Raw genomic sequence first — 14992 nt, 5'->3', positions numbered from 1 at the left:
TTTCAAATGCTGAGTAGTATATCTGAGTCAAATAAAAGAAGCAAGAAAAAATATATTTACCTGTTGAACAAATGCAGTGAAGGCTTTTGTACTGTCTCTTCCTGCAGCCGCAGAATGAAACATATTCACCCATTCTCTCAGTAAATTCTCTGTTTTTTCATGTAGCCAAGGGGGATCATCATATTCTCTTGCCTGACTAATCCCTGATTGCATCATTGAAGTAGGACCTCCAGGGGCTCTATCCAGCAAGACACAGTCACCATTGTTCCGCAAGCATTCCACCAAATGTGCCAATCTGTTAACAAGGAAACAAAAAGATATTTTCATGAATGTCCTTAACCCTTTAGTGTTCAGATTATTCTATCAAACATAATGTTTATTGATTCCCATTGATTTGAATTAATCATGCATTATCTCATATCTTCAAGATCTTGATGGTGTAATTACTTAATGTAGAATAACATTGTAGGATAGGTGTGAGAGCCTGGATCTGGTCAGTTTGAACATAAAACAGATTAGCTATTTTGGCCGGATATGGCTGGTTTAAATACTAAAGGGTTAATGAATACACAAAGAGCTTCTCAAGTATGGTGAAACATGTACGAAATTAAAAAGCAGGGAATTGTATTTCATTGCTCATTGGGGTCCAAAACTAGTTATTAGACAAAGAGTATCATGACTTATACCAACGTTTGAACCATGACCATACTGGGGAACAGCCTTGAAGGGTTTAATTGAATAGATTGATCCCAGTACTTAGCTTTGTTTTAAAATCTAGAACTCATTCTATCAGTCCATTTTGTCAAACTTTTAAGTCATGGGGATGTGAACAAACTACACCAGTTGTCAAGTGGTGGCAGGGGACTAACACAGACACTTTTTTTAGGCTACATCACATAGCCTAAACAGAACTAACTTGCAAGCAAATTTCCTTCCAGGCTGTGAGACTGCAGTCCTGAGGCCACATAGCATAAATTCATAGACATACACCATGCAGACCCGACTAGCAGATTAGAATACCCCATGGAGTTACAGACAGAAAAAAGTGCAGTGACGGGTTGATTTGTTCAACAAAAACAATAGCCTACAAATTTTAGAAGTCTTGGATCGAGTCTGGCTGACAGATAGTAAAAATCCGTATGGTAACTTGTTTGATATATTAACAGCATAAGACATGTTAAAAGCCTTGCATAGAAAGCAAGTGTATGTACTGTCCAGGAATGGCTGTTGAGCCACAGCAAGAGATCGGCATTCAGAATACTAGAGCAGAACAGATTCTACTGTAGCATGAAACAAGTGTAGTTTTAAGTCTAATGACAGGTCTGGTGCGTTTTAAATTTCTCCACAGCTTGTCAGATGCAGACCATCTTATTGCTTTATGAATGTTAACATCTGTGCTGGTAGAGCAAATAAGAGAACCCAGATAGAAATCAGAAACTGACTTAACGGGCCCTGATGAAAGTTTTAAGATTACCCTACCATCATTTTCACTAACAATTATGGTCTTAGTTTTTGAGCAGTTTATTGAGAGATGAACTCCAATGACAACAGATTCCAGGTTCGTGTGGAAAGTTTGAGCACTTGTGATTTCATATGAGATATTTGCAGTATCATCTACAAAGTCAGTGAGGTGCAATAGTAAAGGACATCCACCTTAGCAGGCAGAGTTATGCCTAGTTCAGATACAATTGTATACCATACTACATAGACCAAGACTATAATGAAAAAGAAAGGAGCTAAGATGTCCTCTTGGAAAACTCCAGTGTTGACTGTGAATGTGTTAATGTCTGTCAGAGGGTGCATATGCAGTCTGTATAGAAATAGCAAATAGCATTTACAACTTTATTTGGTAAGCAATAATTACACACACGCGCACACAAGCTTCTTTCAGCTCTGTCTACCAAATCCACTCACAAGGCTTTGGTTGGTCCAAGGATAGAATGAAAGGAATTTACTCAAGGTGCCCTGCAGGGGTACTGAACCCAAGACCACATAGTTGGGAAGCAAGCTACTAACCATATGGCCACGTGCACAAATTGCAAAAGTTAAAGAAAAAAGTAAAAAACAGAAAAATTTAGGTTTTGAGAGAGAGAGAGAGAGAAAGAAAAAGAAAGAGAAAGAAGATAATAATAGATCACTAACCCATCAGGAGAAGGTCTCGAACGAGAATGTATCCTCAATAACACTTCAATAGTGTTATGAAGGTCAGCCTGTAAAAGAGATTTTTGTAAGACTAACAGCTAAGAAAGATAATGTATTTTAGAAATAAATTATAATTAAAACAGGTTTCAGCATTCTATACTAAAACTAGTTTTACTGCTTATGAAAGAAAAAAAAATTAATCTAAAAATGGAAAAGGAAAATTTACATTTTGACGTCCACTTTTCTATGCTGGCATGGGTTGGACAGTCTGAGGCAGAGTTTCATCAGCTGGATGCCGTTCCTGTCACCAACCCTCACCTGTTTCCAACCAAGGTAATTATTTACACTTAGCTAAACATTTTTCCACAGACTATTGCAAATGACTGGTATTACCTGTGGGACAGTGACATTCATTTATGATTATCAAGTAATCTCAAGACAAGGAAATACACATATATGAGCTTCTTCAATTTCTGTCAACCAAATCCACTCAAAAGGTTTGGATCAGCTCAGGATCATGGCAGAAGAGACTTGCCCAAGGTGCCACACAGTAGGACTGAATCCCAAACCCACCTGTACCCAAGTTTTTTTTCTTTGTTTGGGGGATGGGTGGGGTATATATCAATTCTTTGGTAAAATTAGTACAAACTTACCTCGGTGACGAGACCACTTGCTTTATCATCAATGACAAATTTTTGTACCAAGGCAATAGCAAAGACCATTACAATGTAATTTATTCCATTATCAATTTGCTGGTTTTAGAAAAGAAAAGAAAAAACAACTTATTACTCAAATCCCATTTAAAGGTTTTCAGTGTAATGCATTTTTACTTATTTTACTTTTTTTTCTGAAGACACTATTTCTGTATGAAAACACTGAATTCAAATAGAATTTAACAAATTAATTCTAATTACTTATTCTTGAAAAAAAAATGAAGCCTTGGCTCAAGTTACAAAATGCTAGAACAATCTACAGCTACTTCATAGTAAGCCATTTTATTTTCCCAACTTAAAGAGCAAAGGATTATTTTCAAGGACTTAAATCTTAAATAAGTATTTCATAAGTAAACACCAGATGAGTGACTACAAATTACTAAAATAAAAATATACAATGACATACTTGGGCAAGGTACATATCAAACTGCTGAATATTGAGGAAATGGTTTTTCAGCAGCTGCTCAAAGGCATCTAAATTATATTTTATTTCTTCCCTGCAGTCAAAAACAGATCTGAAATTTTAAAAGAAAAAGTGCAGTGTAAATTATAGAACAAGAAAGTAAACTAGCATACACTTTATGACAATTTTAAATGTGTGTTTGAACAAAAAAATTATAAAATAGCTATTTCTAAACAAATGAAAATGTTTGAAGAGTGAAAATGTCCGGTCTAATAATCTCATTTTTGCTACCATATGATTTATAGACAGTAGAAAGTAAGGAGAATTTCAATCATATATATACATGTGTATAATAGGAATGACCACTAAGTGGACATCCAATATGCTAGAAGAAGATCACCTACGATCTAACTACAAAGAAAAGAATGTCCTCTAGAGAAATTCAGCAAACACCAGCATATAGGATGTCCACTTAGTGGTCATCCCTATTATACGCATGCATTACAATTTTTTTGAATTTTCAGATTTTTCTATATGCTAGGCTACTGGTTTTAAATTTGATATTATTTAAATTAATATTCAATTTATCACCTTCATTATTTAAATTTATATATATATATATAGTGTGTGTGTGTGTGTGTAAATTGGAGCAGGATTCAGTCCTTGGACTCTTTAGATTCTAAGTTGGACCTTAAAAGGTGATATATAAACCTCCAACTGACCTCATATTTTTGCATTTCTAAAAAAACAAACTAAATGGCTAATGGCATATCATCATCATTCAACATCCATCTTCCATGCAAGTATGGGTTGGATATTTCAACAGGATCAAACAAGATAAAGGATAGTGTTGTCTCTTATCTCTGCTATGGCCTGACATCTACATCTGGACACCATTCCTAACACCAACCACTTACAGAGTGTAAAGGGCGTCTTTTTTCATGGTGCCAGCACCAGTAAGATTACCACATAACTCACAAGACTAAGACCCCACCCCACCTCCTCGACTAAGAGGGACTATAAAAGAGAGAGAAGTGGCTTTATACTTGAGCTTGACAGTAAAGTATGAAAATGAACAGGAATGGGTTTCTTGCTGTAGATGTAGTCAACAACTACCTTGCATTATATAAATGTGAGTGAGAGTAATGCATGTGGAGCTGGAAAAAAGGATAAAAGATTGTGGTATCAGAGTAAGCATTAAACACAATTTCTTTTAAACCAGCCATATGTAACCTAAATATTCTACCAGTTTTTATGTTCAAACCACCCAGATTCTGCCTCTCACGCCTACCCTACAATGTCATGATTTCATCATCGAAATCTCAAAGCTACACAATAATGTATGATTAATTCAAAACCAACACAGATGTCTAACAATCATTGCTGTGCTTGAGAAGACCCATCAAGACAAGTGAAATCATAGTCATGACAGATACTGCTGTCATATAACTGGCACCTGTGCCAGTGGCACACAAAAGCACCCATGACATTCTCAGGGTGGTTGGCACCAGGAAGGGCATCCAGTTATAAAAACCATGCCAAATCAGACTTGTGTCTGGTACAGCCCCTCATCTTACCAGCTCTGGCCAAACCGTCCAACCCAGACAACAGAGGATAAATGATGACGATGATGATTATGGAAAAAATAAAAGTTACAAAGATAATTTAAAGAAAATACTAAACCTAGTAACTTGTTTCATTGTCCATTGGGGACCAAAAACTCTGATGTCACTAAGTCCTTTGAGGACATGCAAGCAGCATTCACAGAATCTCATCATGTCTTGATCAGCCATGCTGCTGCTGTAATGTTCAACAAGTGCCTCGACAACCTAAAACAAGCAAACAAAAAGTTATATAGGCTTATATTTACATAATTGCCCAAGATAAACAAATAGGTACATTTTGTAAAAGTAAAAAATTTCATCACCTTTTGGACGAGAGCAGATGACGATGGTACGTCTCTATTAGTTCTGGCAACAAGAATAGCATCAATGACTCCTTGCAACTGTAAACCTAGGTGGGTAGAGGTCACACTATTTAACAGTTGCTGGCAATTCTGCTCAATGTCACGAATGACTTTGTCAAATACTTGGCTCATACCATCTGGATAGGACTATAATAAAAACAAAACATAAATGTATAAATTATATTAATATTTGTTTTTATGTTCAGTTATAATAAAAACATTTTACATTTATCTGATAGATTACTCAATACTTTTATAGAGTACAAATTTATCATTTTTATACAAGAAAGTCATTGACAGTGACTTCAAAGTTTCGTCCAGCTAAGCTATTGTCAGGCAGCCTAAACGTAAAGTGTGTGTGTGTGTGTGTGTGTATGCTTACATCATGACCATCATTTAGTGTCTGCTTTCCATGCTGGCATGGGCTAAACGGTTTGACTGAAACTGGTAAGCTGGAGAGCTGCACCAGGTTCCAATCTGATTTGACATGGTTTCTATAGCTGGATGCCCTTCCTAATGCTAAACCACTCCATTATAAAAATTCTACCTGATGCCTTATACTCAAGAAGACCCACCCTACACTGAACTGACAAGGATGCTCCCACTGGTGAAGAGGATTGGCCTGCAAGAGTCTTGTGCCGGTGCCGCGTAAAAGTGCTTATGCAGCGCCATGTTAAAAGCACCCAGCACACACTGTAAAGTGGTTGCCATTAGAAAGGGCATCCAGACATAGAAACCATGCCAAATCAAGTGAACCTGCTGCACTCTGGTTCAAACTGTCCAATCCATGCCAGCATGAAAAACAGATGTTAAGGATGATGATGATGAAGAGAATTGAAATAGATTATATTTTATGGTAGGACTCAATGTAGATGAAGCTTTACATAGTTGGGTATAGAACATTGAGGTAAAAACCCTTGAATGGTTAAAAAGTCCAAGTCTGCTAGTGAGACATGAACCCAAATCTGTGAAAATGATGTGCTAACCATTATACCGAAGCAACTTTTCTCCATCTATTTTAGAAGTTTTGTTCTTACCAGCAAAAGTTGTAACACATTTACATTATAAGAATCTATAAACTAAAAGAGAATAATTTTCCTTCTTTTTTTTTATGGTGAAACTGGAAGTAGATAAAGCTATAAATAATAGCCTGTAAAATATTGGGTTAAAAAACCCCAATCTTCAACATATTTTCATACAATATTCTACAGACTATTATTTATGGCTTTACCCACTTCACTATCTTATCGCTTTATCTATTATATATATATCTCATTTTTTTTCTCGTTTCAGTCATTATACTGTGACCATGAAGAATTTTAGTCAAATATTTAATGTATAAAAAAAAAACTTATAAAGATTAACAAGAGAAAATAAAAAAAGCAACCCAAAATTTGCATAATGTAAGATATAAGAAAAAAGTACATTATTTACATTTGACGGATATCCGTCAAATGTAAATAATGTACATAATTCCTCATCTCTTAAATATAGAACTGTATTACAAGAAAAAAGCTTGAACTAAAATTAAAATATTCTTACAGGGGGAAGTGCCTTTGTTATTATGCCAGATGGTACTCTGGTTTCATTTATTGGTAAGAAGCCAGGTATGTTGCGTGCAAATTCATCATAGACTGCTACCTGTACTGGAGTGACACCACCAACCTTTTGTGAAAAATAGAATTTAAATTATATAAACAGCTTGCAACAAGGCCTTCTATGTAAAATAACAAGAACAGAAATCACATAAGCAGAAACACACTATTACTTACACGTAATCGTATTTGCTCAGGCATCCTTTCAGCTTGGTAAGTAAGGACTACTGGATCACAATAACGACGACCTTCACCACGTGCATGGCGTCGGAGTTCAAATTCCTAAAATTTAAGAAGTAGCCTTTCAATAAATGAACTAAATTAAACAAAAATGTAATAAAAACTAAAAAAGAAAAAAATTTTTGAACATAAAATATCTGCCAATCTAAAATCAGATAAATGCAAGAATGAATTTACATATTAGTTTGAGCTGAATCAGACTTTTGCCTTTAAATTTTCTCATTTTCGAACAATCTAGTGAAGTGTTTATGCTCGAATGCTCCATTTTCATGCTTGTATAGGTCAGATAATTCAATGGGGCAAATTTTGTGGCCAAGTCCTCTTCCTGTCACCAACCGTCACCCTTTCCCAAGCAATGTAATAGTTCCCCTTGGCCAGACATATTTTTCATGGAATATTGGAAATGGGCAGCAAGTTGAAGGAACACACATGCACACACACACAAGACTTTTTCCAGTTTCCAGCTATCAAATCTACTTGCAAAGTGGGATCAAATCCAAAACCACATTATTAGGAAGTAAGCTTCTTAACCACAGAGTCGCACCTGTGCTAACACCAGGCAAGACTGCACCAGTAGCTGCAAGTTTGTACACAGGTAATTCAACATTAAACATGAAATGACTACACAAGATTTGTTAGAAATACTTCTATTAATTCACATTTTTAATTTCAGTTTATTATACTCACAGTAGAAAGACGTCGGTCCATTTCTGGAAGAGCTTTTTCAACTGCACTTTTCTGAATAATAGCTGATGCAAGTTCTGTATTGTCCTGAGCCAACTGAGTTACTGCTTGGTCAACAAGTTCTTTTTGAGTTATACTAGCATTCTATGAAGACAGAAGACAGTATAATAAAAAAATATATGTTATAATTTAAGTAAATCATTGAAAAAGCTGCTATAAAACCTTTTACACATGTAAAATAATTTAAAAGCTACACAAATAACTGAGTGGATTTATTAAAATAATTATTAAATACCTTGGTCATACGATTCATCCAAAACATCTTTTAATCTAACTATTCAAAACACCTATATTTAATTCTGAAGTTTCAAAATTCAATATGGAAACTTTCAGTACCTAAGGGAAGTTAATATTTGAATTCTAACATTAACGAATACTTGATTAGCCTCAAATGATATTTACATCAAACTATCATTTGCAAGTTAAGACTTTTCTTCAACTTTTACATTTGTAACCTATAGAATTCATTAATGGATTATCAGATACTCAACTCATTTGATGCCAACCCTCCTGAAGCCATCTCTGGTTCTAAAACATAAACTTTCTGTTTAATATTATCTCAATGAAAGCCTTTCAAAATTTTGCATCAATTTATGTTCCAAACACTAGCTAATTAACAAAATTACTTTACTAAATTCTTCATTATTTTCAAAATTAATTAAAACAAAAGGTAGTGTATTTCAACAGACATGGTAATAAAAGGTTTAAGCTACACATTTTACAACTGAGCTTTCCAAGTATTTTTCCATAACATCATTAGAAACCCACATATCCACTAAAATCTGAATGCCAGGATATATTGTAGTAGCTCCAGGTAGTAGTTTCAAAGACCCAACAGAAGCCCAAGAAAGTACAATAAATATTTCAGTATATGAGGAAAAACATGAATATGATAAAGATAGAAAAGAATTTTGTATATACTTTCCAATAAAGATTCTTGTATTCTTATAACTAATGTATAATTAATACATAACATTTCTAAATTTTAGCCAGTTCCATATGTAAATGGACAGTTGTAAACATCTTATCTTTATATATATTTTCAAGGACAAAAAGAATCAGTTTACACTTAATTCTGTACAAGGGTTTCATCAGCGCTCCATTACCCTCTTAACTGTACATGAAGAGATTGCTGGTAAATATATTACCAAGGGCTTAAAGAAATTGGATAGACCAATTTACATATAGAATATATTCTTGGTAGCTAGTTCACTTAATTAGTGGAGTGATAAGTCATTTGTTTTAATGCTATATTGGGTTACAGAATATACCTCGAGATTTTATCCCATACTACATAACAGCACGAGATAAGTGTATGCTGCATATAATTTCCATATACTAAAAGTGATTGTATATTTATAGTAAACAACTAAATCACAATATCTTGTGACATGACAGTGTTTAACTTATTTCTTAATAAACAGCATATGACTGCCTTTGATTTTATAATACATCCGTCATATGAAACTGCTCATATCTAAATTAAAACTTCCCATAATAACTTATATGAATATCTTGTATAATATTCCAAATACCAGTTTAATATAAAAATTTTTTTTTTAAAAGTTGTTTCACTAAATCTTTGCAAATTCTTAATTTCCAAAATGAATTAAGACATAAAAAGATAATTCATGAGGTGCAAGAACAGCAAGAATCTGAACACCACCATATCTATTCATACTTAGTACATTCTAGCAGATACAAACATGAATATCTAATCGCTGTTGTTTTTCATCAACAGAGAATACCTCCCTTTAGACAATAACACATATAGTAAGGAGACCACTTCAAAAATATGATTGTATTTGATAAGGTAGCATTTGAAGTTTTGCAAATTTACAAGTGATCTTGAAATAAAGTTGGAAAGTGGTTGTGTTAAATTCCTAATTAATTACTTACACGCAAGACGTTCAAGAAGGCTTGTTTCAAATGGTTATTGAGGGCCATGAAAACTGGTTCTCGACAAGTGATGAGAGTTAATCCTGCTGTCATACTACAAATCATATTCTGAGCTGCAGTACGCATTCTGTTTTCATCAGGATCCAATGCAAAATCCTACAAATAAAAGCACATAAATCCTATAAATAATTGCACCCTACTAAATTTCTTCAGAACATACATGCATGTATAACTGTTGTTTTAAGACCCACTTTCCCATGCTTGCATAGGTCAGAGTATTTGAGGAAGATACTCTGTGAATAGATGCCATTCCTGTTACCAAACCTTTATCTGTTTCCAAGCAAGGTAATATTTCCCCATGGCAAGACAGGTTTTTTCACAGAATAGCAGAAATGACGAAACTGTTATACAATGTCAAACAAAGACACAAACATACAAGCACGCATGCAAACACACATACACAAGTATACATATATGAGAGGCTTCTTTCATTTTTCATCAACCAAATCTGCTCACAAGGCTTTGGTTGGTATGGGGCTATATTAACACTTGCCCAAGGTGCCACACAATAGAACCGAACCTGAAACCATGTGGCTGAGAGGCAAACTTCTTAATTATACAGCCAAGCCTGGACCCATTGTGTGTGAGTGTGTGTGCACATGCGCACGCTCGTGTACGCACACACAATCAACAGTGGAGCATCATGACTGATAGTAACATAACACCATCTATCTGTAATAAGACTATAAATGTTGGTTGGTTGTATTTACTCTTTTCTTGCATACATAGGAAGCATGTCTAGAGAAATCAGTTAACATGAGAGGTGCCAGGATGAATGCACATACTAGGCTTGGTGGCAGGCAATGAAGATATGCTACATACAAACACATAGACTGTGAAAGAATATATCAGGAGAACAGAGTGAGTAAATAACAGAGCAGTTATACAAATGAGAATTTTATTCCCTTTATTTTAACCATTTAGCATTCACATTATTTTGAATTAATCATGCATTATCTCATAGTTAAGATATTTTGATGATGTGATTGTTCAGGATATGGCCAGTTAAATGCCAAAGATTTAAGGTAATAAATATTTTTCTCTTTCAATATCCTATACAAGTACAAAAAAGTGGTAATGCCACTCCCTCTGCTGAAGAGGATTGTCCTGCAAGAGCCCCATGCTGGTGCCACATAAAAATCACCCAGCATACACTGTAAGTGGTTGGCATTAGAAAAGGTATCCAACAGTAGAAACCAAGCCAAACCAGATTGCAACCTGGTGCAGCTTTCGTCAAAACGTCCAAATCATGCCAACATGGAGAATGGACATTAAATGACGCTATATTTCGTGATACTGTGGCAAAAGTATACTTCAAAAGTTGCCCACATGACAGCTATCGCTCTAGAAACATAATGTATATGTAAACATTAGAACAGTGCAACCTGACATCATTCAATATCTGTTTTCCCAAGCTGGAACGAGTTGGATGGTTTGACAGAAGCTGATAACAGGATTGTGCTAATCTCTGTCAGCTTTGGCATGATTTCTTTTTAATTGGCACCTCTTTTGTGTGTGTAATGCTTCAAATGTGTATTTTGGCAGTAGTAGTATTGAACTTAATTTGTGCATGACTTGGCCCACCTTGTATTTGCATCATTATTAAAGAAAATTTACCTTTTTGGTTATTTGTTCACATGTTGTAAGAGCAATTTTTATTGACCTATCAACAACAGGTGGAAGAAGTTCATGAATAGCTCTTTCAATGGCAGGACGGACACACTGCTTTAGACTTTGATGATTATGGAACAACAAAATCTGAAAATAAAAAAGAAAAGACATTCATATATCTTATTGGAAAATGTAATCAAAATGGCTTATCATTTTACATTGAAATTACTTCCTAATTCCACTTAGCATATTCTCACAAAGTATCATTACATTTTCCTTTCTATGCTCGCACAGGTAGGATGAAACTTGTTGAGACAGATCTAGGGCTGGCTACGCTTCCAGTCACCAACCCTCACCTGTTTCCAAGTGACGTAATATTCCCTCATGACCAGACATGTTTTCACAGAAGATTGGGAATGGAGGAAACACTTGTATGACAGCAACATTCATTTACAACTATCATGCAGTGTCATGGCAAGGATACAGTAACAAACATACAAATGCAAGCGATGGGCTTCTTTCAGTTACCATGTACCAAATTCACCCACAAGGCTTCAGTAGTTTGTGTATGTCTCACCACCAACTGGTGTTGGTTTGTTTACATCCCTGAAACCCAGATGTTTTGCAAGAAAGACCGATGTAACAAGTATCAGACACAAAAGGTAAGTATTGGGGTCAATCTACTCCAACTCCTTGAAGGCACTGCTCCAGCATGGCAAGCTTCATAACCACACAACCACAGATTTAATTAAAAAGTTAAAAAGCTTACCTGTTCATTGATAACAATCTGGTGACTAATTCCAGAGGCTAGGTTGGTAATATCTTGGTACCTAAATTGAGGTTGCTGTGGTATTGGTATAGCATTAGCAATAGTTGTAGTTGGTGTTGATATTACAGTTGGAGTACTAGCACTTACAACAGCTACAGACATATCATCCTGCTGAGGAGTTCCTGATGGAGGTGGTTTAACTGGAGCAGACAGCTGATTTTCAATGGTACTTAATCGACTTAAATCTTTCAAGTAACTTGTAGCTTTTAGTTCCTAAAAAGAAGAGAAATGAACAAAAAGGAAATTTCAGTTATGTTACTTAATTCATATCTGCATAATAAACCTCCAATTCTTTAAAATAGGCAACTTACTGAAACATCTAACTGTAAATTCTTGCATAAAACCTCAATCTCAAACTTTAGGTTTAATTTCAGTTCTTGTTCCTGATGCAATTCAGCCAAAACATTCATACCTGCCATTGTCCAAGGGTTTGGTGGTTTGAAAACCTTAAATAAATGAACAAAATAAAATACAGCTTTCATCTCCCAATTTTCAAAAATGTATTTCAACTGCAATAAAACAAGCTCATTTATTTCAAAGGGATTTAATCTTGTAGATTGAAATTTATAATTAGTGTTCAGTTAAAAAGATCTTGAGGAAACAATTCAAAAATTCAAAGAGAGAAAGGAAAGAGGGACAGAGGTCTTTCACAAGCTGCACCTACAAGAATCTCATAATACTGAAGAGGACCAAATCGCAAAGGAGAGAAGAGAAGGGAAGCAAGTTCACTTTCTAGTTTATCATTGTTGCTATTATTGTCGAAGTTAAAATTAAAATAAAATTATAAAGCTTAACAATTAACATACTTCAAAACACATATAGTTATGGTCTTCCATCATCATTTAATGGCCACTCTTCCATGCTTGCACGAGTCAAACGTAATTTGATAAGATGGATTTTGTACAGTCTGATGCCCTTACTGTTGCTAACCTTCAGTTTTTAAAACCAAGATAATACTTTTCCCATAACTATGTTTTCACTGAAAACTGGAGATGGATAACCTCACATGTATAATGATGTTCATTTACAATCAACACACACAAGCTTCTTTCAGTTTCCATCTAATAAATCTGCTCACAAGACTGGTCAGCTGAGGACTATAGTTGCTATACAGTGAGACTGGATCCAACACTACATTTGAAAATATAGATCAAGCTTATAATAATTTACATAATTAAAAAGACTGATTGAATCAGTTCAAAACTACATACCTTGCTTTTGGCACATGACTGTAGGACTTTGGCAGTAAATGGGACAACATACAGTAGCTCTTGCGCTCCCTTATTATAAGCTTCATAAAGTAGAGCTTTCAAATCAATATCCTAAAATAAAAAAAACAAATCGATTAATTAACCAATTTAACAAGTAATCATTCTATTTTACCTTGTTCATAAAAATAAATACTTTAAGAAAATGATGTTGAATACGTACAATCTGTAAAATGGGTTTGTTCTTTGCCAAAGTAAGCATTCCTAGCCAATGTCCCAAATTCTTCAAGAGAGATCTATCAGAAAAGTTTGCCACTCCTTTATCACTTCGCAATAGTACCTACAATTAGAAATTTATTCCATAAAAATAGAATACAATGTTTGCAATAGTTCTCATTCAGCTTGAGATTTCATTTCAAAATTTTTCAAATTAAAATAATGGCTCTCTTCATAACCATATACATAGCAATCCAAAGCACATACTGTTCTGTGGCATGTTCTTGCAATGTAGCACAAGTAAAAAAAAAAATTTTTTTAATCTTTAACCAGAAAGCCATACAATTAAATTCTAATTTCAAAAACAAATTCATTTATCACATCATATATACATTTTTAAATAAGTTTGATAATCCATATATTACCTTGATATTTCTGAAAGTTTCTTTCAGCACCATAGAATAAAAGTTATTGATCTGGAGAACATCTACAAAGTTGGCATACAAAACATGGAAGTTTGGTTCAATACTGGCCCTCTTCATAACCATATACATAGCAATCCAAGGTACATATTCCTCTGTGGCATGTTCTTGCAATTCTTCTGCCTAGTAATAAGAAAAAACGGCAATTTTTAAAACTTTTATAGTTTAATGCTTTTGTTACCATGTTTCTACTGAAATATTCTGCCTTTGTTTTAATTAATTTTGAAAATAATGAAGAATTTAGGAAAATAATTTTGTTGTTATTTAACTGGTATTTAAGATGTAAATTAGCATAAAATTTTAAAGGAAAGGTTTAATCTAGAACACTTTAAAACAGGAAATTTGTATCCCAAAAACCAAAGGGAGTCTCTAGTGGGTTGGTATAAAAAAGAAAAAAAAAAACTTACCTTTTGGACCATATTCGACATGGAAAGATTATTGAATATGAAAAATACTTTATCTTGAAACGTCTCAGGTGGGATAGCAATTTCTTCTTTCTGTTGTCCAGCAATCAGTGTGTCGATGTTGGTGGCATTAGCAATGGAAGGCTAGAAAAGGTTAAATTACATCTTATAATCAAACAATATTTTAATTAAAATTCCATTTTGATGTGTACAATATATTGAAAATCTGTACTACAAAATTTATTTGCACTTAGCTCTCTTGGGAGTTTTAAATTTCATCATTTCAACATCCATCTTCCCACGCTTACAAGGGTCACGTGGAGTTTATCAAATCAGAAGTTCTTTAGCTGGATGCCCTTCCCATTGCTAACCCTCACTTGTTTCCAAGTAAAGCAATATTTCCCCTATGGCCGGGCATGTTTTTGCAGAATATTAAAAAGAACAACACTACTTGTATGACAGTGACCCCCATTTACAATT

The 14992-nt window shown here is 34.4% G+C and overlaps 1 protein-coding gene across 4 annotated transcripts in view; it reads right to left on the bottom strand.

Annotated features, from left to right (window-relative positions):
• LOC115211042 (CCR4-NOT transcription complex subunit 1) overlaps positions 1-14992 on the bottom strand; it is a 60572-nt gene that overhangs the window by 13678 nt on the left and 31902 nt on the right. For all 4 annotated transcript variants that reach the window (XM_029779907.2, XM_029779908.2, XM_036502249.1 and 1 more), the window contains 17 exons: positions 14516-14656; positions 14052-14231; positions 13634-13750; positions 13414-13524; positions 12514-12648; positions 12143-12415; positions 11380-11520; positions 9703-9858; positions 7747-7887; positions 6997-7101; positions 6767-6889; positions 5186-5371; positions 4942-5087; positions 3262-3370; positions 2796-2894; positions 2143-2210; positions 61-295 (listed from right to left, as the gene is read on the bottom strand). In XM_029779907.2, the coding sequence (XP_029635767.1) occupies positions 61-295; positions 2143-2210; positions 2796-2894; positions 3262-3370; positions 4942-5087; positions 5186-5371; positions 6767-6889; positions 6997-7101; positions 7747-7887; positions 9703-9858; positions 11380-11520; positions 12143-12415; positions 12514-12648; positions 13414-13524; positions 13634-13750; positions 14052-14231; positions 14516-14656 (2466 nt within the window). The remainder of the gene's footprint in view (positions 1-60; positions 296-2142; positions 2211-2795; positions 2895-3261; positions 3371-4941; positions 5088-5185; positions 5372-6766; positions 6890-6996; positions 7102-7746; positions 7888-9702; positions 9859-11379; positions 11521-12142; positions 12416-12513; positions 12649-13413; positions 13525-13633; positions 13751-14051; positions 14232-14515; positions 14657-14992) is intronic.

This window comes from Octopus sinensis, linkage group LG4 (assembly GCF_006345805.1).
Source record: "Octopus sinensis linkage group LG4, ASM634580v1, whole genome shotgun sequence".
Classification (NCBI taxonomy): domain Eukaryota; kingdom Metazoa; phylum Mollusca; class Cephalopoda; order Octopoda; family Octopodidae; genus Octopus; species Octopus sinensis.
The sequence above is the reverse complement of the archived record's forward strand: the minus strand, read 5'-3'. Positions and strand labels throughout refer to the sequence as shown.